The sequence below is a fragment of the Notamacropus eugenii genome, chromosome 1 (assembly GCF_028372415.1).
Source record: "Notamacropus eugenii isolate mMacEug1 chromosome 1, mMacEug1.pri_v2, whole genome shotgun sequence".
NCBI classification, from domain to species: domain Eukaryota; kingdom Metazoa; phylum Chordata; class Mammalia; order Diprotodontia; family Macropodidae; genus Notamacropus; species Notamacropus eugenii.
The window spans coordinates 524,129,693-524,157,457 of record NC_092872.1 but is presented as its reverse complement, the minus strand read 5'-3'; the positions used below and the strand labels follow the sequence as shown (position 1 = coordinate 524,157,457).

The 27,765-nt window shown below is 38.2% G+C and overlaps 1 protein-coding gene across 2 annotated transcripts; it reads right to left on the bottom strand.

Moving 5' to 3' along the window:
- Nucleotides 1-252: 252 nt before the first annotated feature.
- Nucleotides 253-26,428, bottom strand: PBK (PDZ binding kinase). Of its 2 annotated transcripts, none has more exons than XM_072633829.1 (8): nucleotides 26,246-26,428; nucleotides 21,483-21,574; nucleotides 18,153-18,249; nucleotides 17,137-17,279; nucleotides 7,148-7,317; nucleotides 4,032-4,161; nucleotides 2,116-2,289; nucleotides 253-1,203 (listed from the first exon to the last, which is right to left on the bottom strand). In XM_072633829.1, the coding sequence occupies exons 2-8, from the start codon at nucleotides 21,538-21,540 to the stop codon at nucleotides 1,007-1,009; spliced, it is 969 nt and encodes a 322-aa protein (XP_072489930.1). In that variant the 5' UTR covers nucleotides 21,541-21,574; nucleotides 26,246-26,428; the 3' UTR covers nucleotides 253-1,006. The 2 variants fall into 2 exon arrangements, with proteins under 2 accessions (XP_072489930.1, XP_072489931.1); XM_072633830.1 differs by having other exon boundaries at nucleotides 26,045-26,251.
- Between the last annotated feature and the right edge of the window lie 1,337 nt (nucleotides 26,429-27,765).

The following is a 27,765-nucleotide window of genomic DNA, read 5'->3' as shown; positions in this document are numbered from 1 at the left end:
TCAGAAGATAACATGTAAAAAGTATTTCCTATTTTCATTTCTTAGAGTAATTTCTCCTTATTTTGAGGTGATGGGGTGGGATTTCTGTTGAAACCTTCCATCATCTTTTTCTGGAGGTCATCCACAAACCAAATTTAAGCCAAGTGACATTTTTATTGAACTTTTCTCAGTGTTTTCATTATTTCAACCCTATCTTTTTTATGAAATACTGAGGCTATAGCTTACAATCTATGAAAGAAGGAACCATATAACTTAAGGTGAGATAATTTAATAAATTATAACCAAAACATGAATCTATGACTTATAAATAGGAATTCTCAGACAGAAATCCTGAGAGTTTAAGGAGAGCTGTAGCAGTCCATTTAAACAAGAAATGCCAACTCTTAAAAATTAACCCTGGGAGAAGTAGCCAGGATACTTTTTTTTTTTAAATGCAATTTAATTCTCTCAGATTTTATTGCTTATATTTAATCACCACATCAGGCAAACATAAACAAAAGACTGAAAATTTTCAAACGTGAAAATTTTCCTTAACTAAGATAATAATAAAATTTCTATCAATAAAAATTCTATCAGCCCCTTGAAAATGGGAGTTTTAAAAGAAAATAACAGTTTTATTATAGGTATTGAAAACTGCCATTTTACCCAAAGCAATTTTAAAAATAAGCCTAACCGCACTTTATTAGCAGTGTTTTAAGTCTGTAAAGCAACTTCCCATGAGCACTTGAGTAGATAGACAGCCATGTGGAGTACAATGAAAACCCGTTGACTTCAACACTTCTAAAAGATAAGCACCATAAGTAGAAATAAGCATCCTAGAGTTAGACACTCTAAATCAATTTCTAAAAAAGCTTTTCAGTTCTAATTAGATTATTTCAGGAAATCTTAATAATGAAAAGTTGGTATAATAATAGCCTTCAGTCTATTATACAAATGTACGATTGTTAATAACATAATGATTCATCAGTCAGTCACCATGTTTCAAAAAGTGAATCCTACATAATCACTACATATTCATTTCCAAAGCTTGAACAATGTGAGCAGCTGAGGGACGATCTTTAGGATTCTCATTGGTGCAAACAGAAAACAGTTCAAGCACTTTTTGATATGATTCATCCAATTCTTCCATGTTAATGGCTGGCCTTGTTCCCAACGCTTCATAGTATGCTTCATCATCAAACAAGCTCTCATCAAATGTCTGGTCTGCTCAATAAAGTTAGAGGTACATACAGTTAACATAAGTAATGATGGGTAATTAAAAAGAAAGTCAGTTTAAGGTCAAAGAATCACAGAATTGTAAGGGATTGTAAGAATTGTAAGAATTGTAAGGGATCTTAGTACTCATATAGTTTAATCCCTTCATTTTACAGATGAGAAAACTAATTCCCAGAGGTGAAATTCAAAAGATCGGCAATAGTAGATATGGGATCAGAAATTACTTTGCAAATGTAAAGTACTATAAAACAGGCATTTACTGTTACTTAATTAGGTCACTTGATTCTCAGTTCTTCCCATTAGACCATATGAAATGCTTGTCAAGAAGTCTGAGACAAAACTCATTTTAATTTAAAGATTATCCTAACTGTGCTATACCAGCTAGTACAAGGGACCATTTTTTCATATCCTAAGAATAGGAAACATTAACAGATATCAACAAAAGCCTTCAGCAAAAATGTTTTGAATTAGGAGTTAAAATCTATTTTGGCAAAAGCCCTAAATTCTTGAATCATCAAGTCAGAGTATTTATCACCTAGTTAGCATATTAAGTATATTATTCATGTAGACTTCCCATAATAATAAGTATATTGGATAGCAAAATAAGTATATTCTTGATATACATCATTGAATTATTTATATTTCCTTTTATTCTTTTATATCAGTGTGGTCCCAGACCATACTTGCATTTGTTTCAGATATACTGAAAAGATGCTTAATAAGCTACTAAATCATACAATCAAATGTTTTTAAATGTGTTAGCTAAGTGTAAATACATACTGAATATCAGTAAGTTTGTTATAAAGTATACATATACTCTTTGTGGCATTTTACTGACTTCTCTTTAATCTAAAGTAAGTAAACAAGATTAGAGTGTAAGACAGCATCACACTTACATACCTTCATCAACATCCTCTGGAAGATTAATGTGTGGAATGGTTAGGGTCAACATCTCCCAAAGAGTTAGTCCAAAGGCAAATATGTCAGCTTTATCAGTAATAATACCACCCTCCTCCAGAGCTTCCTTTGGTTTCCAGGGTTCTGTGCCAATGTAGTGTGCCTCAGTATCACTCACTGAAAGGAACAAGTAATGTTGAGTGATTGGATATTAGGTATGTTTATTATTCACAGTTTCAACGCAAAATATATCAATGCCACTTCACCTACACCAGATAATCTGCATTTTTTTTTTAAAAAGAAAATACTAACATATTCCCAGAAGCACTTAGGAAACATGATAAGAATAAGTAATTTGGAAACATTTTAGCAGATGGCTAAATATGACATTTTGTAAATACAAGATTCAATCTTGTTTCTACAATGTAACAACCTTCAGCTACTACTATCAATATCTATATATCAAAAAATATGAATTTCTTTAAATTAGTAAAGTAATGACTCAAAATCTAACAGCCTCTTAGTAGCCAAATCAAAATCCTCTAGCTTTCTCATCCTGTGTGACATTTGTCTCTATTATCCCAAGAGTCCTTCAGAGGATCAATCCAACTCACTGGAGTCCTTTTCTTGTGGTTATTTAGTAACATGAAGAATACCAATGTACTATCATTTAACTTTTCCCTCTGTTGTCTCTAATTCTTGCTAAATGATCCACCTACCTTTTCTAGTCATATGTAGCCATCAATAATATTTCAATATCATCACTGATATTTTACTATTAAACAACTCTGTGCTGCACAGTATCCAACATCAATCAACCAACAAGCTTTAATTATTAAGCCAGGCAAAACAGTGAAATGTGGAGCAAACACATATCTGTGGTCCTCAACTAGGGAGTGATGGGGTAGAATGGCAATGAACTGCCTGGGGGGGCAACAAGATAGGTAGGGCACAAACTCTTTTCAAGTGCCTCTTTTAAGAACATTTCTGAAATATTAGTTTATTAAACTGTTCACAGTGACTCTTTAGAAGTTACTGTTTAGAACTTCTATGCTGCTTTTATTAAACTAGTAATAGGTAGAAAATGGGTACCTTAATGACGACACTATTTTAGAAATAACCTGAACAAAGGGCTTCCATTTTCCTATCCCTAAAATGAGAAGCCTGGTCTAGATGGTCTCTGATGTCCCTTTCAACTCTAGATCTATGCATATGCCAAATACTCAATAAATACTGACGGATTAATTGACATTATATATAAAACTTTCTAGTCATCTCCTCCCCAAGCTCCCTATCCGATGGTCATCCTTCTCCTCTCTCTCCAATTGCAACCTTGCACTGTCCCTTGATCCCTGAGCTCTGACAGGTGCTTTTGCCTTACCTTACTTGAAAACCAGACCTCCACCACTTCTGAGCTAATTCCACTCCATGCAGCTATATATGTTATCACCCTCTTTCTAACTCCCCTTTGTGTATTATTTTGCTTGCATATATATCCCCTAGCACTTAACACAGTGTCTGCACAAAGTTAGTGCTTAATAAGTACTGCTACTGAAATATTGAAGCTACTAACAGACGCAAACCTCTAAAACTAACATTGCAAGGTAATGCCATAAAATGAATTACTCTACTTTGCTGCTAAATCAGAGATATTCACTAGAACTTTACTAGGGTGCTTCTATAACCTGTTTTCACTTACAAATCAAAATTAGAATTACTTTCAAATTAGATATAATATTCAAATTTCTAGCTTACAGGAAAACTGCAAGTGTTTAGGCAGCAAATAGTAAACAAATCTAAGCTAAGGTACTTTAAATACCCCTAGGATGCTAAACACATACAAATTCAGTCCTGTCTTCAAGGAGTGTATATCCTAACAACACAGCCTAGTTCAAACTCTGCAGAAGAGAATTACTTACCAGTCATATTTTCATCCAGTGGCAGTGAGACTCCTACATCACAGATTTTAATTGCCTCGAAGTCACCTTTAATTACAACATTTGAAGACTTTATATCTCCATGGAGTAGCTTCTTTTCCTGGTGCAGATACTAAAAGAAATAGTTTAACTTGCACCCATAAGCAGAATGACCAAAAAAAGAAAGAATTGATGAAAGAGTGAAACAGTAATAACGCAGGTATGAACTGAGTTTCTAATAGGAAAAATGAGTTCTAATTCTTCCTAAAGGTGGAAACAGGATTATTTTAATAACTATAACATAGTAACACTATACATAATAATTTTAACAACTGTAACAAAATGTTTGCCAGAAGGTTGAAAGGGAAAAAATGATAGATACAGTTGGTCAAGCATAATGATGATGATAAAAGTAAGAGCAACATAAACAATAATGTGCTTTGTAAACACAATAACCATTAAATCTGACTTCTCTTAATTCTCCTGTTCTAAAGACCCCTAATTAAGTGGTTTATCTGCTATTTATAATGAGATTAACTATTCGGTATTGTTTAGTCATTTGAAGATCTGCACTGAGAGAGAGCATAAATTTTGATACTTTGCATTAGCTAGCTGATAAGGAAAAAGTAACTGCTTTCCCTGTAATTACCATCTATACAGATCTTTCTGTGTGGAAAGGTGAGAATGCAAGCAAGGTCTGACACTGCTGAAAAAAATAATTCGTGTTAACCTTATAAGTACTTAACTTAAGGCATTCTGGAAGATAGAAACTTAAGAGAGAGTAAATTCCATCTGACAACAAAACCTTTCATTCTTATTGAAGATGCAAGGCATGAACATGGGAATTAGTTGAAAAGTATAAAGCAGCTTGTTATTAAATACAAAAAGAAGGAAATACAAACAGTAAGTATTATAGAAATTTAGAGGTAGACTGGCATGACCAGGGACTGTTTCATGGAGGTGAAAGTTAAGCTGAGTTCTAAAATATAAGTAGGACTTACAAAAATTAAAAAGCAGTCCAGGCATAAACAAAGGCTTGGAGATATGAATGAGCATGACATATATAGTATAAAAAGACTGGCCTGGTAGGAGCAATTCCATGCACATAGAAAGGACTTAATGTAATCACACAGTAAGGGAAAACCAAATAAAATTCACTTATTCATTAATAAAAAATGGAAAGCAGGGAAAAAAGGGTTTTATTATATTCATATTCATAACTCATCCTGAATTAGGAAATGAGAATGGGAAGAAAAAGGAGTAGGAAAAAGGAAGAAAAGGGTTTTATTATATTCATATTCATAACTCATCCTGAATTAGGAAATGAGAATGGGAAGAAAAAGGAGTAGGCATTTAGTAAGAACCTATTATGTGCATGCTTTACAACATTATCCCATTTGATCTTCACAAAAACCATTTGAAGGAAGTGCTATTGTTATCCCAATTTTGCAATTGGAGACAATGAAGCAGACAGAGGCTAACTGATTTGCCCAGAGTCACACAGTCGGTAAATGTCTCAGGTCACTTTTGAACTTGGGTCTTCCTGATCTGAGCCGCAGGACTACAAGCTCCTACACCACCTAGTTGTGTCAAAGGGGGATAGTAACAATTATATTATTTACTTCACAGTGTTATTGGAAAGACCAAATCAGATAATTTTTTAAAGCTATAAAGTGCTATACAAATGTACACTATTATAAGTATAGTAAGTATAATTACATAATTAATATAGTAAGTATAATTATTATACAATTCTCTTGTGATGGTTCCAACTAAAACAGCCATATGTCTTTAGATCTTTCTCAAACATGAAATGAAGTCTGGTTAAAAGATGAAGTATTAACAATGAGAAATTTCACATTTGAGTATATTTAAAATTAATCTCCTCCTCCTCCTCCCCCCAATTTGCCTGATTCTTTGTTTTAAGGAAACCAAATAATCATTTTGTTCCCACAATGGGATTTTTGACAGGCTTTCCAATATTTCCATAATGATTTAAAAGCCCAAGTTTGCTAGATCTTAGATCACATTTTAAGTCTAGATTTAGATCAGTTAAAAAAAGGAAAAAAAATCAAAAAGTCCCATCAACTTCAGCTATGTGATGTATTCAAAATACATTTAAGAAGAGATTTAAGAAGAGAGTAGCTAATCATCTAAAAATAGGAGTTGTATAAACTTAGTTTAACTGTATTTAGACAATTATTTGAAGATAAAATTAAAGTCATAAATGGCATCTTTGCTCTCTACTCTCATATTTAGGAATTCTTACCAGCCTTAAAAATATACACCATATCAGTATGATAATTTACAGTCCTTGGGATTGTATCTCATTGATAATACTTTTCCTTTGACTAGACTTCATTTTCATATTTGAGAGGCCTGTAGATATCTTAGAAGGAGTCACCACAAGAAGCAAAAACTTCAGGGTGTTCATGAAATCCAATATATGTAAGATGTAAGTCATTTGTAATTTGTATAAACATCACACAGAAAGCATTTAGTGACTACTTAGCACAATGACTATACAGGGGTACAGGGCTACCCAAACTCCTTTCTTTTCCTTCATTCTCCAAAATATCATATAGATTTTCATTATGAATATAAAAAAAAATGTAAGTACATAGGTTTTTCAATCTTTCACTAATGAATGATAGAATTCACACTAGTCAACAGAAAATCTGTAAAAGTGGCATCAATTCTTTATTTATAACTCACCATAACACACATTTTATATCAAAAGTTGGCATTCCAAATTACCAAGCATATTACAACTTCTATCTGAGATTTAAAATTTACTTATAAACTTAGCAATCTTTTACTATTACTATGACCTCTGAGACATTTTTTTTTACCTACTTACTTTTAAAGAAACAAATAAATGGCACAAGGTCACATGAATTAATAAGAGGCAAGGACTCAATCTAAATTAAATTTCTGGTAAATATTTTAAATCTTCTTTGAATTCAGAAAAATATGCCATGCATTTGATGTAGATACTGTTAAGACTATTGCTGTCTATGTGCTTAAGTGTAAAGTGTATACTATCAACTGTATGTATATATTTGTTTTATATGTGTTCTATATAATATATAGTTTTAAATATAATGGCACTGACATACCTTTAACCCCCTCGCCATGTGCAAAGCAACTTTCAAAATTGTAGCAGCTGGGAAAGGAGAGTGGCAGTTGGTATTTCTCTCTTCTATTAAGTCGTTGAGAGACTTTTCTCCTCCATACTCCATAGCAAGACACATGCTGCCATCTTGGGCTTGAGCATACGCACGATAACCTTAAAGAAAGTGATATTTTCTTACCAGACTAGGAAAAGATAATTATAAGTTCTGCTTTTATAGCAACTTGTGACTAAACCAACAATGGCAGCTATACAATAAAGCAAAGATATTTGTGCAAATAATTAGAAAACTGATTTATCAATCTAAAGAAGCTTTCCACCACTACCCCCTTCTCTCCTCTGCCAATGACTATTAGTTATACTAATGTAGTAAATCAATACTCCCTGGAAAAAGGTAACAAACTCTGCAGAAAGAATTTGGTGCAGTGGGGAGAGTATCAGGCCTGGACTCAGATCAATTACAGCCTTAGACACTTGCTAGTTTTGTGACCCTGGGTAAGTCATTTAACCCCTATTTGCTTCAGTTCTTCATCTGGGACACTCTGGACAAGGAAAGTGTCTTTGCCAAGGACTTTTGTGACATAGAATCAGATACAACTAAACAACAAAAATTTAGCAAATGCATTTGGGAAAACTGTTTTGTAATTTGAAGGGAAATGGATTTAGAAGGAATTTAAAAACTATTGCAAATGGCTATGAAGTTTTAGACAAGAAGATGAAAAGGGGGCAAAAATCACATCTTCCTCTAAGAATGAATTTGAATTTCTGGATCATAACTTAAAATATTGACCTGACATATTTCCTAGCCAAAGATGGAGTAAATCTAGCAAAGGCTGTTAAAATCAATCAAAAAAAGTTTATTAAGTGATTTCTTTATGTTACTTTATGTCACTAAGTACTGGAATATAAGGAAAAATTTAAAAAAAACCAGTCCCTAGCCCTCAAGGACCTTACATTCTAATGTGGGAGATATGGTGTAAATAGGTATGTAAAAGAAAAATCTAGAGCGGATGGAAAATAATCAGAGGAGAAGGCACTAGCAGATAGAGTGGGTGGGGGACAATGACCTCCCACATAAGGAGTGTTTAAACTCATCCTTGAAGAAAGTCAAGTATTTTGAGAGAGGAAAATGAGAAGTGAAAGTATTCCAGGAATGGGGAACAAGCAGAGAGATAGGAAATGGATTCTAAATGTGGGGAACAGCAAGACAGTAACAACTGAATGGAAGGGAATAATGCATAAGAAAGCTGGAAAGGTAGGTAGGGGTCAGGTTGTGAAGGATTTTAAATGCCAAATAAAGGAGTTTATATTTGACCCTATATGTGTCAGGAAACTTGTAGGGGATTGGAGGGGATGAGGAAAAGGGGACATGGTCAGAGTTATGTTTTAGGAAAATCAAATTAACAGCTATGTAAGAAATGGATTAGAATGGCAGATGCTAAAGGCAGGAAGACCAATTAGGAAGCTACTTCAATAGTTCAGGGAAGACCTAAACTAGAGAAGGAGCTGTGTAAGTGGAAAGGAGGAGAGATATATTTTATATCTATATATCTCTCTCTACAGATATATAGAGATCTCTCTCTCTCAATATATACATACATAAAATATCATGGGGCAGAAATAAGATTTTATAATTGTTTGGATATATGGGATAAATGAGCAAGAAGCTCAGGGAAACACTACTCGGATGACTGAATGACCAGAGTTCTCAGTAGGGGATGGTTCTGGATATACATACTCAGAGAAGGAAATCCAGGAACCACCAAGGGGGAAGAATGATGAGGAATATTTAGGTGAAGGTCAGTAGAGGTGATTCTTTCATTGGAGTATACTACAATACCACCTGGACAGGAAGAAATAGTTGAAGAATTTGGGAAACATAAAATCCAAGTACAGAGGCATGATATGCTTGTGATGGGGGACTTCAATTATCCAGATATATGCTGGAGCTTTCCACCAAAGCAGAAATAAAGTATTGGTTTGTTTTAGTGATTACGGCATCCTTTAAAAGTATGAAATTTTAAAAGACGGAGGAATAAAGAACATTCTATTTTGAATCTGATTTCACACTAATTTTGTTGCCAGGGTAACATAATGGGAATGAGATGATGGGAACCTTGGGATGAAGGGAGGCACAGAGAGGGCTCCACTGCCTTTCAGTTTGTCATACCCAAGAAATCTGGGTACAGTCTAATATGCATCCTATATTAAGGATTTTAGGAGATTCAGAAATATGGGTAGAATCCCAAGGACTAAATGCTATACAAAAAATCAATCCAAGAAGGATGGGAAATGCTGAAGAACAAAATCTCAATGAAAATGGAAAAATGGGGTTTATCTGAAAAGACTGGTGTGGATGCACAGAATTCACCAGAATAATTTAGATTTTAAAAAGAAATGTACAAAGGTGGTGCCAAGATGGCAGAATAACAGGTAGAAGTACAGTGAGTTTCCTCCCAACTCCTCCAAAAAGATCTAGAACACACTCACAATCTTTACTGGGAAATCCAGAGGGGGAAAAAATTAATGAGTCATTTTACTAACCCAGGTAAACAAAGGGAGATAGAAGTACAGAAACTGGAGATAGGGTCTGATCAGCAGTGTATGAGACAGAGCATTCCAGTCAGGGAGAAACTATACACTAGGTCAAGCAGTACCAGATCCAAACAGACGGACCTAAACATGAGAAAGAGTGCTAACTAGCAGTCTGTTGCTCACTCTCCAGTTCCTGGTCACAGATCCAGGAAGAACTGGTGAAGTAACCTGTGACCAGGAGTAATATTCCAGGGTAAGGAGTGATCTCTGGTCCTAAGCTGTGTACCAAGCATGGAGTAAGTTCATAAGCAAATAGTAGCACTGTGGCTCTGACCCAAGGAGTGGAGCAGAACCTCTCTGCTAGTTTCCAGCCCAGTCTGAAACATGCAATGAAACCAGGGCAAGAATGCAACCCAAAGGGAAGCTGACAGTGCTATCATTCTGAATCAATAGTTTTTCGAGCTGGCAAGTAGTGGCTAAGTCCACCAGTAAGTCCAGTGGATGGAACTGCAAATAGGGCAAACGCATAGGTATGTTGCTCAGACTCAAACCCAGAACAGGAACTTGCAGAGCTCTAAGCAGGGGGACAGAGATAAGGTCTACACAAGCTTAGACTGCTGCTGGATTCTGCCCCCTCAACTAGATGAAAAGCTTTGTTGGTTGAGAGTGGCAGAATTGTAGGCTCCCATAAGAAATGGTGAACAGGAAGACTTCAGAGAGGCCTGGAAGGACTTATATGATCTGATGCTGAGTGAAAGGAGCAGAACCAGGAGAACTTTGTGCACAGCAACAACCACAGTGTGCGAGAGTTTTTTCTGGTAGACTTGGAATTTCATAATAATGCAAGAACTTATTAAAAAAAAAATCCCAAATGGTGGATTTCTAAGGCAAAATGCCTTCCACACTCTGAGAAAGAAATATGGAAGTCATTTGCAGAATGTAGCAGATCATGTTTGTGTGTATGAGTGTTTTTGTGTATCATGTTTTGATTTGTTATATGATTTCTTCCATTTATTTTAGTTCGACTACATAACATGACTATAGTGAAAATGTACTCAATAGGAAAGTATATGTAGAACCTATACAGAATTGTATGCGGTCGTGGGGGGGAGGGGGGTAGTGGGGGTAGGTGTGGGGGGGACAAAAATCTTAATTTTATGGCAGCGATTGTAAACCATTAAAAATAATAATAATAAAAAAATTAAAAAAAAAAAGAATTGTAGGCTCCCTTTTGGTCCCTTTTGTCTGGTTATTTCTCTGTAGTTTGGGCTAGATGCTTGGGAATAAGATTCTGAGTCACACTGCTGCTGCTGCTGCTGCTGGCTTTTGAACTTCCTCCTTTCTCAGTACCCCACCAAGGGCCTTCCTACCCATAAACGTCACCCTTTTTTTTGCTCTGGGTCTATGATTAGGAACTAGGTAGTGGATGCTATCTCCTGTTTTACACCTGTCTCCTCTGTAGTGCCCCTGTATAGAAGTCTGGTGGAGCTCCAGTCTAGACCCACCTCTTGCACTGGTACACAGTCTCTCTCTGGGGGCTGGAGTGCTCCAAAATGCCATGTGCTCCTGATCTACACCTATCTCCAGTGTCTTCACACCTGTCTGTCTCCCTACTATAAGTTAGGCTGGACAAATGATTTACTGTGACTTTTTCTGGATTTCTTCATTGGGTTTTGGTCTGGTATATTTTCTAAAACTGTTTGGAATGATTTGGAGTAGTCCACAGGATTTTGAGCTCCAAATTTTTTCCCTATCTCTCCCCTCCCCCCACCCCAAGCCACTGTGCATTCCAATTACCCCTTCCCCCAAACTGCCTTCCCTTCTTAAGACATCTCTCCCTTCTCTCATCCTCTTCCCCCCTATTTTTTTGTAGGGCAAGATAGATTTCTATACCCTATTGCCTTTATCTCTTATTTCACAGATGCATGTGAAAACAATTTTTAACATTCATTTTTAAAACTTTGAGTTCCAACTTCTCTCCCTTCCTCCCTCCCTACTCATCCCGACTGACAAGGCAAGCAATTCGATAAAGGTTATACAAGTAGTCATGCAAAAGACTTCCATAAAAGTCATGATGTGAAAGACTAACTATATCTCCATCCTATCTTGCTCATTTATTCTATTTCTCTTTATTGGCCCTGTCCCTCCTCAAAAGTATTCATTTCTAATTACCCCCTCTTCTCATTTGCCCTCCCTTCTATCATCCCTCACACGCCCTGCTTATCCCCTTCCCCACTACTTTCCTGTAGTGTAAGACAGATGTTCATACCAAATGGAATGTGCATGTTATTCCCTCCTTAAACCAAACCAGATGAGAGTAAAATTCACTCTTCCCCTCTATTGACAAAGCGTTTTCTTGCCTTTTAAGTGAGATAATTTACCTCATTCTATTTACCTCTTTCTTCTCCCAATATATTCCTTTCACCCCTTAATTGTTTTTTCTTAGAAATCATCCCTTTATATTCAAGTAACCCTGTTCCCTGTACACATACACACACACGCAATCCCTCCAACTACCCTAATACTGAGAAAAGTCTCAAGAGTTACAAATATCTTTCCATGTAGGAATATAAACAGTTCAACTTTAGTAAGTCCCTTATGATTTCTCTTTCCTGTTTACCTTTCATGCTTCTCTTGATTCTTGTGTTTGAAAGTCAAATTTTCTATTCAGCTCTGGTCTTTTCATCAAGAATGCTCAAAAGTCCTCTACTTCATTGAATGACCATTTTTTCCCCTGAAGTATCATACTCAGTTTTGTTGGGTAGGTGATTCTTGGTTTTAATCCTAGCTCCTTTGACCTCTGGAATATCATATTCCACACCCTTCGATCCCTTAATGTAGAAGCTGCTACATCTTTTGTTATCCTGATTGTGTTTCCATAATACTCAAATTGGTGCTTTCTAGCTGCTTGCAATATTTTCTCCTTGACCTGCGAGCTCTGGAATTTGGCTACAATATTCCTAGGAGTTTTCCTTTTGGGATCTCTTTCAGGAGGCAATCGGTGGATTCTTTCAATATCTATTTTACCCTCTGGTTCTAGAATATCAGGTAAGTTTTCCTTGATAATTTCTTGAAAGATGATGTCTAGGCTTTCTTTTTTTTTTTTTTTTTTTTTTTACCATGGCTTTCAGGTAATCCAATAATTTTTAAATTGTCTCTCCTGGATCTATTTTCCAGGTCACTTATTTTTCCAATGAGATATTTCACATTGTCTGCTATTTTTTCATTCTTTTGGTTTTGTTTTATAATTTCTTGATTTTTCATAAAGTCATTAGCTTCCATCTGCTCCATTCTAACCTGTAAGGAATTATTTTTTTCAGTGCGCTTTTGGATTTCCTTTTCCATCTGGCCAATTCTGCTTTTTAAGGCATTCTTCTCCTCATCGCCTTTTTGGATCTCCTTTGCCATTTGGGTTAGTCTATTTTTTAAGGTGTTAATTTCTTCAGCATTTTTTGGGGTCCCCTTTAACAAGCAGTTGATTCGGTTTTCATGATTTTTTTCATCATTCTCATTTCTCTTCCCAATTTTTCCTCTACTTCTCTTACCTGATTTTCAAAATCCTTTCTGAGCTCTTCCATGCCCTGAGAACAATTCATATTTTTCTTGGAGGCTTTGGATGTAGAAGCTTTGACTTTGTTGTCTTCTATCTGTATATTTTGGTCTTCCTTATCACCAAAGTAAGATTCTACAGTCTGATTCTTTTTCCAGTTTTTGCTCATTTCCCCAGGTATTTACTTGACTTTTGAGTTCTGTCAAAATAGTTTTCTGCTTCTAGTGTACTGAAAGCTGTTCGATCCCCCCACAATCTGTGAGTCTGGAGTGCCAGAAACAGCTGTTGCCACTGCCACTGCCCCTGTTGCCACTGGCTCCTCCACTCCCTCTGCTGCCCTGGGGCCAGGGTCAGACCACTCTACTCTCTCACACAGGTCCTACAGGTTTTTTCCACTGACTTTCCAATTTCTCCTTGGCATTTTGGGGTTGTGAAGTCTGGAAACCACCACAGGTGCCAGAGATTCAGTCCCCTCCCCTGAGGCCTGGTCAGGTTACACCTGTGCTGGCCTATGTGAGACTATGCTCTGCTCCCAGCACAACACAAAAGACACATCCCATCAACCTTCCAGGCTGTCTTCGGCTGGAGATTTGCTTCACTCCATCATTCTGTGGGTTCTGCAGCTCCAGAATTTGTTTAGTCATTTTTTACAGGTATTTGGCTGGGCTTGGGGGGAGAGATCTAGGAAGCCTGCGTTTCTTCTTCTCCATCTTGGCTCTGCCCTCCCACCAAAGACTTTTTTAAAATTACCATCAGCATGCTCATTCACTGTGACCAAAGCTTCTTCTCCTATTCACAGTCTAATGTGGAGATATGCATCTCTTCTGAACCCTATCATTAGAGGTTATAGAATGAGTTAGAGAACTCTCTGTCTTAAGTTGCCTTGGGCTAGAAAAATTACTGTGACTTTCTCTTGATTTTTCTGATTCGAATTCAGTTTGGGATATTTTTTAGGGGTGTGTGTGTGTGTGTGTGTGTGTGTGTGTGTGCGCGCGCGCGCGTGTTTGGATAGCTAGGCAAAAATGCTGGGTCTCACTTGGCCATCCTGACTACCTCAAGGAAGTCAGCTAGACAGAGGGCCTATGAGTGGTTCTGTTACATCATGATGATCTTAAAAAAAGAATGGAAAGATTAAGAAAGGCGCAGGAGTGGAAGAAAGGAAGGTTAGAGAAAAGTTTTATCATATAATCAAAGTAAGCAAGTATAAGTTTATACCAACAAAGAAGAAGGTATTGGGGAAGCAGGTGACAATTAACCTCACTCTCATCTGAATTAGTCAAAGAAGGGAAGAATACACACACACACACACACACACACACACACACACACACACACACACACACACACAGTTGGGAACAACAATAAGGGAAATAGGGAGAAAAGCAATAACGGATGTATAGTTAAAAATAAAGGGAAGGGCAGATTAAGGTAAGGATTGGTCCTAAGCAAAACAAACTTTAAACATGCACAAAATATTTATATCCAGTCTTTCTGTGGTGGCAAAGAATTAGAAATTGACGAAGTGTCCATCAATCAGGGACCGGCTGAAAAATGTATGGTATATAAATCTGATGGAATATACTATTATGCTGTAAGAAATGATGAAGAGAGTCGTTTCAGAGAAACTTGGGAAGACTTTTTTGAACCGATGCAGACTAAGGTAAGCAGAGTCAAGAGAACAAATTTATATGATGCCAATATTGTAAAGATAAACAATTTTGAAAGGCTTACATACTCTGATTAATGTCATGACCAACCAGAATTTCAGAGGACTACCAATGCCACGTGTTACCACTTCATGATAAAAAGGTGAAAAACTCAAAATGCTGAATGTCTGGACATGGCCAATAAGGAAATTTGTTTTGCTTGAGATTTTTTTTTCTCTCTCTCAATTTGGAGTGGAGAGAGAGGATGGGAAGAGGGAGCAGATTTTTTTAGGATAAAAAATAAAATTTAATTTTTAAGCAACAAAAGATGAATATAAGAGCATGGAATGATCCTCTAAAAACAATGTTAGCAATGTTAAAGCTCAGAAGAAATTGAAATTGTCAAGGGAAGTCAAGGACAACCAAAAAAAGGTTGGTTTTTCTTTTTTTTTTAAAGCAACACTGAGAGAAAAAGGATCAAAGAAGGAATGAGAGCTTTCAAGGAGTGATAAATGAATGGATAATAGCTGCTTGATTCTTCTTTTGCTTCTGTTTTCTCTGCCAAGGACAATGACTTCTGCATGGGAAATGTCAGAACAAAAATGACTAATAGGGAGTTAATATCCAAGATAAGTAGGAGGAGAGTAAGAGAACACCTAGCTGACATTACTGAGTTTAAGTCACCTGACCCAGATGAACTACATCCTCAAGACCTGAAAGAATTGGCAGAAGTAATAACTGAGCCACTGTTAGTGATATCTGAAACAGCATGGAAAACAGGAGAAGTACCACAAGAATAGAAAAGAGCAAATATGTTCTTGATTTTCAAAAAAGGAAAGAGAAGCGTTTCTAAAACTATGTAGGTCAGAGACCCCAACTTCAATTTCTGGGAAGATTTTAGAATGGACATATTAGAGATGATTGCTGAATATGTGGAAGGGAATGAGTGGTCACAAAGGTTCATTAAAAACAGTAATACCAGTCTAAATTCATTTCCAGTTTTCAAGATTACTAAATAGATGGGGGGAATGCAATGGAATATAGTTTGCCTACATTTTAGCAAAGCTTTTGATCATGTAGTTTAAGTTATTCTTATGAAGATGGAGACCATATAGATTAGATAATGCAAATAGATAAGATTCAGGACTAGTTGGCCAGCTGCTCTTACAGAGCAATTTTTAATGGTTTAATATTAATGCAGGATTCTGGTGGCCTACCCCAGGAATCTGTGTTTAGCTTCATCCTATTTAACCTTCTTACTACCTGCTTGGATAAAAACACAAAATGTATGCTCAACAAATTTGCAAATGACATAAAGCTGGGAGGGATAACTAATACTGTGGATGTATGACAGCATAAGGACTCAAAAGGATCTTCATAGGCTAAAGGCCCAGGCTGAATCTAATAAGGTAAAAAAAATCAATAATGATAAATTTCAAGCCTTACACTTCTGTTAAAAACAAACAAACAAAAACTCCACAAGCACAAGATCAGGGAGGCTTGATTAGATATTATTCTGAAAAAGATTTAGGGGAGGGGGTAAGGTTGGTTAGCAAACTGAAAGTTCAACAGATAATTAGTATGATATGTAAGCCCAAAAAGCTAATGTGATCTTGGGCTTCATTAGGAGATGCACAGACTTGTTCTATTTGGCCCCACTGGAAAGAACCAGGAACAGTGGGTAGAAGTTGCAAGGAAGCAAATTTAGGCTTGCTATCAGGAAAAAATTCTTAGAAAGTAGAATTGTCTTCTGAGGTGGTACGTATCTGTGACAGATGATGACTGAAGTTACTTCTAACTCTCACATTTTATAACTGTATGGTAAATGAATTTACTAACTACCTCCTCTCAACCCCTGGGAAAATTTATCAGTGAAGACAGATCAGAGTATAACATAATTATTTAGTAATTCTACTCAGGTTACCACATTAAAATGTCAGTAAGTTTACTACAAGGGATATTCTCAAAGGACTGTCTAAACCCAGAGTTCAAAATCTAGGGTCTATGGACCCTTAAAGGAGGAAAAAAAAATACATCTTTATTTTTACTACCATCTAAATGAAATTTAACATTTCATTCAGTTAAAAATGTAGGCAACAAAACATTATTCTGAAAGGGTCCATAAGCTTCCCCAGACTGCCAGGACATAAAAAAGGTTAAGAATCCCTGATCTAAATAGTTTGTGGCTAAGCAAAATAGATTCTATTATATACTTCTTATAAATAAAAACTTCTTTAAGCTTACCTACAATGTTTGGATGCTGAAGGTTTTTCAAAATCTTAGCTTCATCCATTAGTCTCTTTTGATATATACTTTGAAAATGATCATTACATTTAGAATTAACCTTTTTCACTGCCCAAGGAGAGTGAGATGAACCTTTGGGAGACCTAAAAGAGCAAATATTATATGAAACATTTGTAGAAACTTGAGGGCAGGGTATGAGAAAGTACTAAAAATGAATGGTCAACATGTCCAATTTTAAAATTTCAATGTTTAAACAACACTTCTTGTAGAGGTCCATCAGTTGGGCTGATGGGAAAGGGCTTAACAAGCTGTGACACATGAGTATAACAGAAAATTACTTTGCTAAGAAGAATAGGATAAAATTTATAGGAAGAGATGCAAAGACAAACAAACAAAAACAGGACAGTACATTATGGATACAATATAAATGAAAAGAACAAAACAATCAAAACTGAATGCTACGATGACCCATTCTTTGCAGGAGGGGAGCTATGAGTGTTTTATACTGTGCTATTTCAGATTTTTTTTGAAGTGTTGGTTAGTTTTGTTGAACTGGTTTTTTGCTTTTTTATAAGGGATGGCCCTATGGGAGGGAAATAAGAGATATTAAGAAATGTCAATGACATCAAAACAGAAGATATCAATTTAAAGAAAAATATTTTTCACTCTCAAGATTTCAAATTTCTTTTTCTATTGAGATATATTTTCACAATCTAAATTGCATACCAAAAATTAAGTTGAGAATCCCTGTATTCTCAGTTCCAAGAATAGAGTTGTGTGATGAGACTGAAAAAAACAGAAGGGGAAAACACTGGTAGTAGGGTTTCTTAATTTTCTACCTCCCAGGTTAGTAGGTAGGCAACCTTACTCACAACAGCTTAGTACCCTACTACCTACAGACCTAACAAATAATTGATAATGGCTCAGCAATTTATTTCTATAATAAACACCCTGCCCCCCCCAAAAAGCAGACTGCACCCAGAGTTCTATGCAAAATATTTATTTGTATTCCTTACCTTTTCATAAGGTAAACATTTACCCCAGTGCCATAGCCAAGCTTTTGCATAAATGGAGAGGCTGGAATAGCTACAGATGATGGAGTTAAGCATGATGCTAAATATAAAAGAATAAAGACAAATTAATATTTGAAGACTTTTACAAATGTGTCATGTTGACCTATTACTCTGACATTAATATTTTGTATAAATTTCAAACACTGAACACAGAAAATTATTAGCAAGAACACAATTCAGAGCCTTGCTCAAACTACTCCACTGGTGAACCACACAAAGAGTGAATGAAAACATTTTCCTCAGTATTTTTATATTGATAGTAAGGCAACTGGTCAGTGGACAAGTGTATAGCAAGTAATCCTATAGGTTAATCCCCCTGATCCTATTCCAGTCACATTTGGAATTGCTCTGCTGTGCATAAAGCAACACTACACCATCTCTGGGAGTAGCAGCTTATGTTGACAGGAAAGAAGTGTAGGGTACATATTTACAGTATCTTGAAAAGTAGGGGCTCATAACTAATGACCTCCTTTAGAGGTCCTCCATCCCAAGAGGTTGCAAGAAACAAGGGATAAATGTGGCTCCATCCCCAACTATATGCTGAGGTATAAAACTCAAACTGATTTTAATTCTACTTTTAAGACTTAATCAAGCCGGGTTTAACACTCTCAGATAGGGTGTAAATTCAAACTCCTTATCTTTGTAACTTCACTTATGCATTCAAAGACAGATTTAAATATCTATGGATGCTACTTACCCAACTGGGCTGGTCTGTGCTCTAAAGGAACTTGGCTCCCAAGGCCAAGATTGGTAGTTGAGAGAATTCTTGCTTTAAGGAGGGAATTCTGTGTTCCCTAAAGACTGATTGCCTTTTCCTAGAAAACAGCTGACACAATTTACCACCCACATGCTGGAAAAACTTGCCTAAAGGCCAAACTTTCCTACATACTTGCCTACACTCAGGATTCGATACCATGGTGAATTGAATTTTCACCTTTAAAACTGACCTTGGTAACCTCACCCCCCCACATAATTCAAGCAGATTCAGTCAAAGAAGTTGCAGACTACACCCAGGTCTGCAGACTAATCTTATCACCTGAGAATTACTCCTAACTCCAGGGAAGAAATAGGGAGCAGCTGAAATGACTCTTCACCTTCCTCTTCATAAAAATGTCTATCAAACAGGATTGTCAAGATGTAAGGTTAGGCCAATTAGAAAACAACACATATTACTGGAGATTTTGCTTACTAATTATTATAAAAGATGCTGTCAACCCAGGTATTAACCAATTCTACCCTTCCCCCCCATCCCCCTTTTCCCCATTCCTTCCTAAGATTTTGCTGCTTATATTACTCGCCCCTGAACCTTGTTCACATCTACCAACAGGCCTCGGGTAGTGGTACCAACATGCCACTAATGAAGCCTCCTACAATGACTCTTGTAGTTGTCCCTTCCCATCAGAATCTTATCGAACCTGGACCACTGGTATTCCCCTTTAGTTAACGAACTGTGACCCAAGGTCAGAGATTATGTTTCATAGCAGCCACTCCTCCATGGGCAGGATGGAATAGGCAGCCTTGCTGCCATCTTCCCTCTTCTCTGGGGAAAGCAAAGGCAAGAGCACTGAACCATATCCTTCAGTGGTGGGGAATTCCTCTTTTCTCCTTCCTTAATTGCTGACAGGGGCTGAGAGTAGAACACTCAGCATCTTCGCATGCAGGACTCCCCACCTTCACTGAAGACAGAAAAGGCTAAGTTTTCAAAATCTGTGCTCCAGTGACAGGGAACTTCTTCCTTTCATTGACAAGGGCTGGGACTAAGAACCTTGGCACCTGCCCCTTCACTGGCAGGACACTAACCGCACCAAAGAAACTAAGGACTGAGGGCCTACCCACAGGGCTAGGAGTAGAACTCCTGGGTCCAATAGTAGAAGGGAGTTCCTTCCCTGTTGTAGTCAAAGCAAGGCTTGTATCCTCTAGCAATCCAACTTCTTTCACAATTGTAAAAATATCTGGTCACCTCCTCTTGTCTCTGGGTCTTGAACAGAGAATGTCTTTTCATTCTGATAATCCTTCCAGCTGCTTGGCAGATATTCCCCCAGAAACTCCCTTCTATACCTTGAATGATTTCCCCTTTCTTTATTCCTCCCTCTCATGAAGTTTCTTATCTATCCTAAGCTGCTTAAGAATGCTGCTGATTGGTTGTGTATTTACTCTAAGCCAGTCTGAGAAGTTATAAAAACTAAATCTATACCCTAGGAAGTCAAAGCTTCTATCAGTAGCTTCCTTAGCTAATACTAATGCTAATATATTTCTATGCTTTCATTTTGGCTCCTGTCTTTGACCCACAGTCATTACATGAGTGTGTCCAATGATGGGTATGCCTTTCCCACGAGGTCCCATTTCACCCAAGAGAATTCTCCAACATTCTCCAACAATATTTTGTTTAAGGAAGGAAACTGATAGGCTACAGTAATGCAACCAGGACCATGAAGGGTTCTGGCCTTGAGATCATGTAATGTTGGCTGAAGAAAGTAGTGATATTTAGCCTGGAGTAAGGAAGATTGTGGGGGTGGGAAGACATTAGCTTTCTTTAGAGATTTGAAGGGCTATCACAGGGAAGAGAATAGACTTATTCTGACCTCCAGGGTGAAGCAAAACTAGGAACTAAGGGTGGGACTTTCAAAGAGCTAAATTGAGGCTGAGATGTGAAGAATTTTCTAATAATTAGGGCTATCTGAAAATGGCTTGAGCTTTCTCAGGACCTCAAAGGTACCCATGATCCTTTTAGCTAAAAGTCTCCTCTCTCCCAACATTCTTACAGAATGTAAGTTCCCCTGAGGGTAAAGCCTGTATGATTTTTGTCTTTGAATTCCCAGCACCTGGCACAGTGTAAGCACTTAATACTTGATTGATTAAAATAGAAGTCACCTGCCCTTGTGAGTTTTCTTAGGACTTTCTTTTTCTCATAAGTTGATCACATTCTGCTTTGTACTACAGCTTAGTTATGTTCAGTACAGCCATTACCTTCCTAAACTGCAAGGTCTTTGAGGTGGGGACTATGTTTAACTTATGTTATTGCTCCCAGTATCTGCTAGACAGAATGTTAACATATGTTAGTAAACTTTAATGGGGACTTATTCATTCATTCATCAGTTACTAGTGGAACTCCAGAGTAGCTGGCAGTACCCCCTCCTTACTGTTGATTTTGTATTTATTTATACATATATACGATGTCTCCTGGAGTGGGTAGAGGATGTCATTCTGGCTTCTGAATCCCCAATGCTTAGCAAAGTGTCTGCCACGCAGGCCCTGCGTGTTGATTGAACTTACAAGATTTCTTTTTGTCAGATAATTTGCTGGGTGTCTTGAATGCATTTGGTCCTTCCATTATTAAAAAACAACAGCGTAGCAAACCCTAGGTTCTGTAATAGAAAAAAGAAAAGATGGTTACCTTAATTCAAATGGAAAATACATCTCATTAATACAGAATTATGCAATTGAATTGCTAGAAGGGACTCAAAGATCATCTGGTCTAGTCACATTGCTTCATAGCTAAGGGAATCGAGGCCCAGAGAGGTAAATAACTGGCCTAAGATCACATAGTTAGTTAGTGGCAGTTTTGGAAATCAAATGCAGGTATCCTGATCTGCAGCGTATTACTTATTCTGCTACACTGTGCTTAAAAGACAAAAGTGTAACAAGCACAGAAAGGTCCTGTAGCTCCTCTTTCACTAGCTACCCTAAAGGAGTAGTGCAGGGACACCTGTACCCAAACTCAAGCCCAGTCATTGACCAGAACCCTGTGATGCTAGGGGGGAAAGGGGACGGAGGAGAGACACCACTGTCTTCCCTGAAAAACCTTTTCTCTCTCCATCTGCCTCCCAAGTTAAGCAATAGACCCAGACCAGGCCCATCTCTCTCTGCAATGCCTTTTGGAGTCTATGAGTTTCTCTTTTCATCTGCAATCTATTATACTCCACACACTTCACTTCCTACCCAACATGGTTTCTCCTGTTTCTCTTCTCTAACCTTGTAACAATTAGTCAGCCATCATTTGGGAGAAACAGTTCCCTGCTCACTCCTTGTTTGCCATCCCCTTCTTTCTCAACCTGACCCCAAATTCAATCCTGCCTACTCCTTCCCTTTCCACAATGAACAAAATCCCTTTTTATCCTGGACTTTTTTATTTCACATTCTTATTATTTATTAGCCCTCACAGGCATTGGTGAGGATGATACAGCATTCCCTGGCTACACTCTATTCCCCACCCTCCACCCCCAATGGATTCCACTCAATCAAAATTATGGTAGTTGTAAGAACACTGATTCCCCAGATCATTTCCCCTCCTTTCTTAAGGAGTTCAGCACCTTTTTCCCTTGTGTATATGTAAAAAAAAAAAAATACACTTTGTCAATTCATTGCAGCTTGGTCCTTTGAGGTATTCTTTTTGCTTGGTAAACCAATTCAACTCTACACTGTCCTCTTGCCATCTTTTTCTATTGCAGATTGTGCTCAGTCAAACCTTAGTCTTCTACTACTCTACCATTCTCCTCCTTCTTTGCTCCAACATTACCCCCCACCCCCACCCTGTGTAGACCCTCATGACTTCATTCCTGGGCCACTGCCTTCTGACTGCTCTCTCTGCCTTAAGTTTCTCCTCTCTCAGCTGTCAACCTGATCTTCCTAAGGCTCAAGTCTATGTCCCTTTCATTCAAAAAACTGTAATGGCTCCCTAACAACTCCAGAATCAAATATAAACCTCCCCTCCAATCCTTCATAAACTAATCCCTTCATATCTTTCTACTTTTCCTACACTTTAATCTCATCCATGTTCTTTGTGATCCAGTGACACTGGTCTTGTTATTATTCCCTCAACACAACTCTCCTTGCATTTTCTTTGACTGTTCCCCATGCCTGAGACTCTCTTTCTCCTAGTCTTTGCTTCCTGACTTCCTTTGAGTCTCAGCTCAAATTCTTCCTTCTGAAAGAAATCTTCCCAGTGCTTAATCTTAGTGCCTTCCCTCTGAGATTACCTCCAATTTATCCAATATGTATCATTTTTACATAGTTATTTGTATGTTATCTTCCCCCACTAAATTCATGAGGTCCTTAAGAGCAGGAATGGTTTTCTGGCCCTTCTTTGTATCTGGCAGGACTTAGCACAGTGTCACAGGGGTGGGGAACTTGCAGCCTCAAGGCCATCTGTGACCTTTTATGTCCTTGGGTGCAGGTTTTTGACTGAATCCAAGTTTTACAGAACAAATCTTTTTATTAAGGGAATTTATTCTGTGAAGTTTGGATTCTGTGGAAGGGCCACAAATGGCCTTGAGGTTGCAGCATCCCCACCCCTGGAGCACATAGTAAGTATTTAATGAATGCTTGCTGACTTGACTGTTCCTTAAGTCTTTTTGGTATTTTCATCCAGCTCACAGCCACGAATCATCGGTTTCCTCCCAGGCTCTTTCCTTGGCCCCCTGCTCTTTTCCCTTTCTGCTATATTGCTTGGTGATCTCATTTGCTCCCATGGATTCAGTGACAGTCTCTATGCAGGTGATTCTCATATCTATCTGTCCAATTCTAACTAACCTCCAGTGTTCCATCGCCAGCTGCCTACTGGACACCTGGAAATTGATGTCTTGTAGACTCTTTAAGCTCAACATGTCCACATTATCTTTTCTGCCCACAAATCTTACTCTGAACTTCCCTATTTCTTGGGAAGGCAGCACCATCCTCCAGTCATCCAAACTTACAAATGGTGTCATCGTTTCCCCACATACTCACTCCACTTAGCCAATTTGCTGCCAAGTCTAACAACTTTTATATACATTCTCTTTTCTCTACTCACACAGCTGCCATGATAGTACAGGTCCCTATCACCTAAAGATACTCTGGGACTTTTGCAACAACTTTCTGGTTGGCTTCCCTGCTTCAAGTCTTTCCTCACTACAATTCATCTACCACAGAGCTGCTGAAATGATCTTCCTAAAGTAGTCTGACCAATGTTGTGGTCACCACTTCCCACCTACACTCAATAAATATAGTATATACTTAATGTTTACTGGCTGACTACATCTAGAATCAGATATAAAATCTTTGTCATTGAGAGCCCTTCATAATTTGGCCTCAAACACTTCTCAGTTTTATTATATTTTATTCCCTTTCATATGCACTAGTACAACTGAACTTGTCTTCTTTCTGATCTTCACAAACTATTGTTTCATCCCCCATCGCTGTGCCTTTGCATTGGCCATTCCCCATGCCTGGACCTGGTTTCCTTCAAGGTTCTGCTCAAGTGCTACCTTTTTCAGAGATTTTTGCCTTGATCACCCTCACCTTACTCCCAAACGTATATACACACATATGGACGTCTTCTGCCCTGGCTAAAATATAAGTTCTTTAAAGGCAGGGACCTTTTTACTTTTAACTTTCATCTCCAATGCTCAGCATTTCCGGGCACACAGTAGACCCTTGGCAAAGGCTTGTTGATCAATTCAGCATCCCAGTGACTCCTCAGATGAAAAGTGCCTTCCCTAGACACCAAAATATATTCTCTCCCACCTTGTAGAGAGCAGGCAGTACCTAAGTGAACTTTACCACCATGAAGGGGCTCTCTATGAATCTCTTCCACTGAGCTCTTCCTGGAAATTCCATTTTGAGGGAGGGCCCAGACCAGCCATCATTCTAGGGACTTTGCCACCATGTCCCTGTTCTGCTACCTTCTCTCCCCAATCCCAACTTGTTAGTTCCCTGCTTATGTATTATCTTCCCTCCTTAGGATGTTAGCAATTTGAGGGTAGGGACTGTCTTCTTTTTTTTTTTTTTTTTTGCAAGTTATTTGTATCCTTGAGGCTTAGTACAGTGCCTGGCACATAATAAGTGCTTAATAAAAGGACCAGAATTTAAAAATACCTTACAGGACCAGGCTGCAGTCAGTCAATTAACAAAGTACATTTTTTAAAAAATACACAAGAGGAAAGAAAAAGTAGAGATAGAATGAAATATTTTATTTCAAATTAAAATAATAAATTTTGTTGCATCAGTTGTCATGCCTGATCCTTCTAGTGTTTTAATCAATTCTCATTGACTGCCTTTGTATTTACAGAATTTAGCATAGTGCCTGGCACACAGTAAGCACTTAATAAATGCTCTTTTACTCATTCATTCCCCAGCCAGATTCTAAAATAGTCTTATAAAGACACAAACTATATCATAGGGTATAGTGTAGAGAGAGCCTTAACTTCTTTAATGCTATAAAGCCCATTGATCTGCATCAGTGGATGGAGTGAATGTGTACACTGCTGAAATCACATTTCCCACCCTCCTAGAGTGCCAGAGACTCATCAATTTCCTACAAAAGGAATATAACATTTTCTCTCTCTGTCTTTGTTTCTGTGTTTCTCTTTATTTCTGATACTTTCTATTTTTTCTCTCTCTCTCGATCTGTTTCTCTTTCTATACTTCTGTCTCTCTATAAGTTACTGTATCTGTTTCTTTCTCTCTTTGTCGGTCTCTGTTTCTCTCTGGGGGTCTCTCTACACTTCTTCTGTTTCTCTATGTACCTCTCTCTCCTCTAAAACCCTACAGGAAAGAAGGAAAGAAAAAAGCAGGAGGAAAAAGAATGGCTGTGAGACCACAGGAAAGGGACGGCAGGCTCGCAGAGCGAATGTCAGGCTGGAAGCGGCTTCGGGGGCCCCCGGCCCGGACCCCAGAAGCCAGGACGCCCCTCTCTCCAGCCGCGCTTCTCCATCCTCCCGGTCTCAGGACCCCTTTACGTTCTTCAACAAAATAACCGAGGGCCCCTAGAGCTTGTGGGCCGATCCCATGCGGGAATGCTTATCCTTGTCTTATTCATTTCAAGTCACTCATTACCCGTTCGGCTACCACAAACGCACTTTACTCCGACGGTGACCGCAGTCACCCGGCTCCGGAGGCCCCGGGTTCGAGTACCAGCTCGGCCGCCCCAGCGGGGCGAGCCCGGGGCTTCAGTCTCCACACAGCCGAGGGAAGGGGGCTGGGACTCCCCAGAAAGTGGGAGGGGTCCGGCGGAGACAAGCAAGCCCCGGCCACCCTCCTCCCGCGGCTCGCAGACTCACCTGAGCAGGTACGGATCAGCGGGGGCGCCCGGACCCGCCTCCGCGCGCAGACTCCACCGAAGCCGTTGAGATTCGAACGCCCGCCGCCTTCAAACCCGCGCGCTGCGGCCTACGGGGCGGACAGAGGGACAAGCTGCGTGGGAACGCGTTCCCTGCCCGCCTCGCTCCTTCGCTTTCTCTGCCTCTTCCCCTCCCCATTGATTACGGTTCATTATCATGTTGGAGTTCTTGTTTGTACACACAGACATATTCACATATCATCTGTTCTATCTGCAGTCCACCTGTAGATCCTGCTCTATCGTCTCTCCCGATCTCTCCGGCTGTCTCTGCCCCTCTTCCCCTCACCTTCCTGGCGGAGATCCCACCTTCTGCCCACCTTCCCTAACCCCTACTGGAGCACCTCCTATCTGGCCTGTGCGCAGCCCGCTTAGTCTGTATTTCTTCTCCATGGAGGCAGAAACACTTTTTGCTTTTTTTGTCTTCATTCTAGGAGCTTAGCACGGCGCCGTTCACATTGTAGCTACTTCATAACGTTTATTGATTATGATTGATTGACGGACCTAGGCATCCCTTTGTATCTACCTAAGGAGCATTGTGCTCCTTATCATCGCTCATCCATTTATCCATATGTATCTATTTATCTACCTATAGTTACCTAAAGAGCATTCTGTTATCTATCATCTATTATCTCTTTATCCATCCATCCGTCTTTATCCTACATGTATCTATTCATGAACTATCTTCCATTTACGTATACAATCTATTATCTCTGGATATGTGAGTGATTATCAGCTCTCCATCATCTCTCTTTGTCCCTATTTTCCTTACATCAACCTATCTCATCATCTATCTGTCCATTTTTCTCTTTTTTAAAACTTTATTTAGTATCACCCTTTACTGAAAGCAATTTAGACTTTTTTAACTTCCTTTTTTTCAACTTATTTATTTAATTTTAGTTTTCAACATTCACTTTCAGAAGTTTTAAATTTTCTCCCCATTCCTCCCCCTTCTCTCTCCAATGCAAGGTGTGATTAAATTTTGTTTCCACAAAAATTAAATAAAATTATAATTCATATTGATGGTTAATGTCAGAGAAAAAATTGCTTGTATAAGGTGGTGGGTGGGGAATGCTAGTCCTGGAAATCAGCGTATCTACTACAGAAAAACCTCAGTTTATGAATTTAATTCATTCTGAGATTCTGTTCATCGTGTGATTTGTTTGTATTGCAAAGCAAATTTTCCCTTAGAAAATAATGTAAAGTCAGATGACTGGTATCACATCCCCAAACATATTCATGTAAAAATAATTCTTTACAGTTTTAAGTTTTTTGTCCCTAATGGACCCAAAATACAATAGCAATGATTAGTATACAATATAAACTGAAAATGAAATAAATTAACCTACACTTTACTTTTGAGAACAGTCATGGCTGGTATGAGAGAGAGAAGAGGGAGGAGGAGGAGGAGGAAGGGTTATTGCTTGGTAGAAGGATCTCCTATGAGAACATCAGAGATTTCAA

Bases quoted from the DNA above. Each gene is read 5' to 3' on its own strand.
- PBK (XM_072633829.1), bottom strand. From the start codon at position 21,540: ATGGAAGGACCAAATGCATTCAAGACACCCAGCAAATTATCTGACAAA. The intron at 4,162-7,147 runs GTATGTCAGTGC...TATTTCTTTTAG, and splicing joins ACATGGCGAGGGGGTTAAAG to TATCTGCACCAGGAAAAGAA. The intron at 2,290-4,031 runs GTAAGTAATTCT...TGTTCCTTTCAG, and splicing joins ACTGGATGAAAATATGACTG to TGAGTGATACTGAGGCACAC.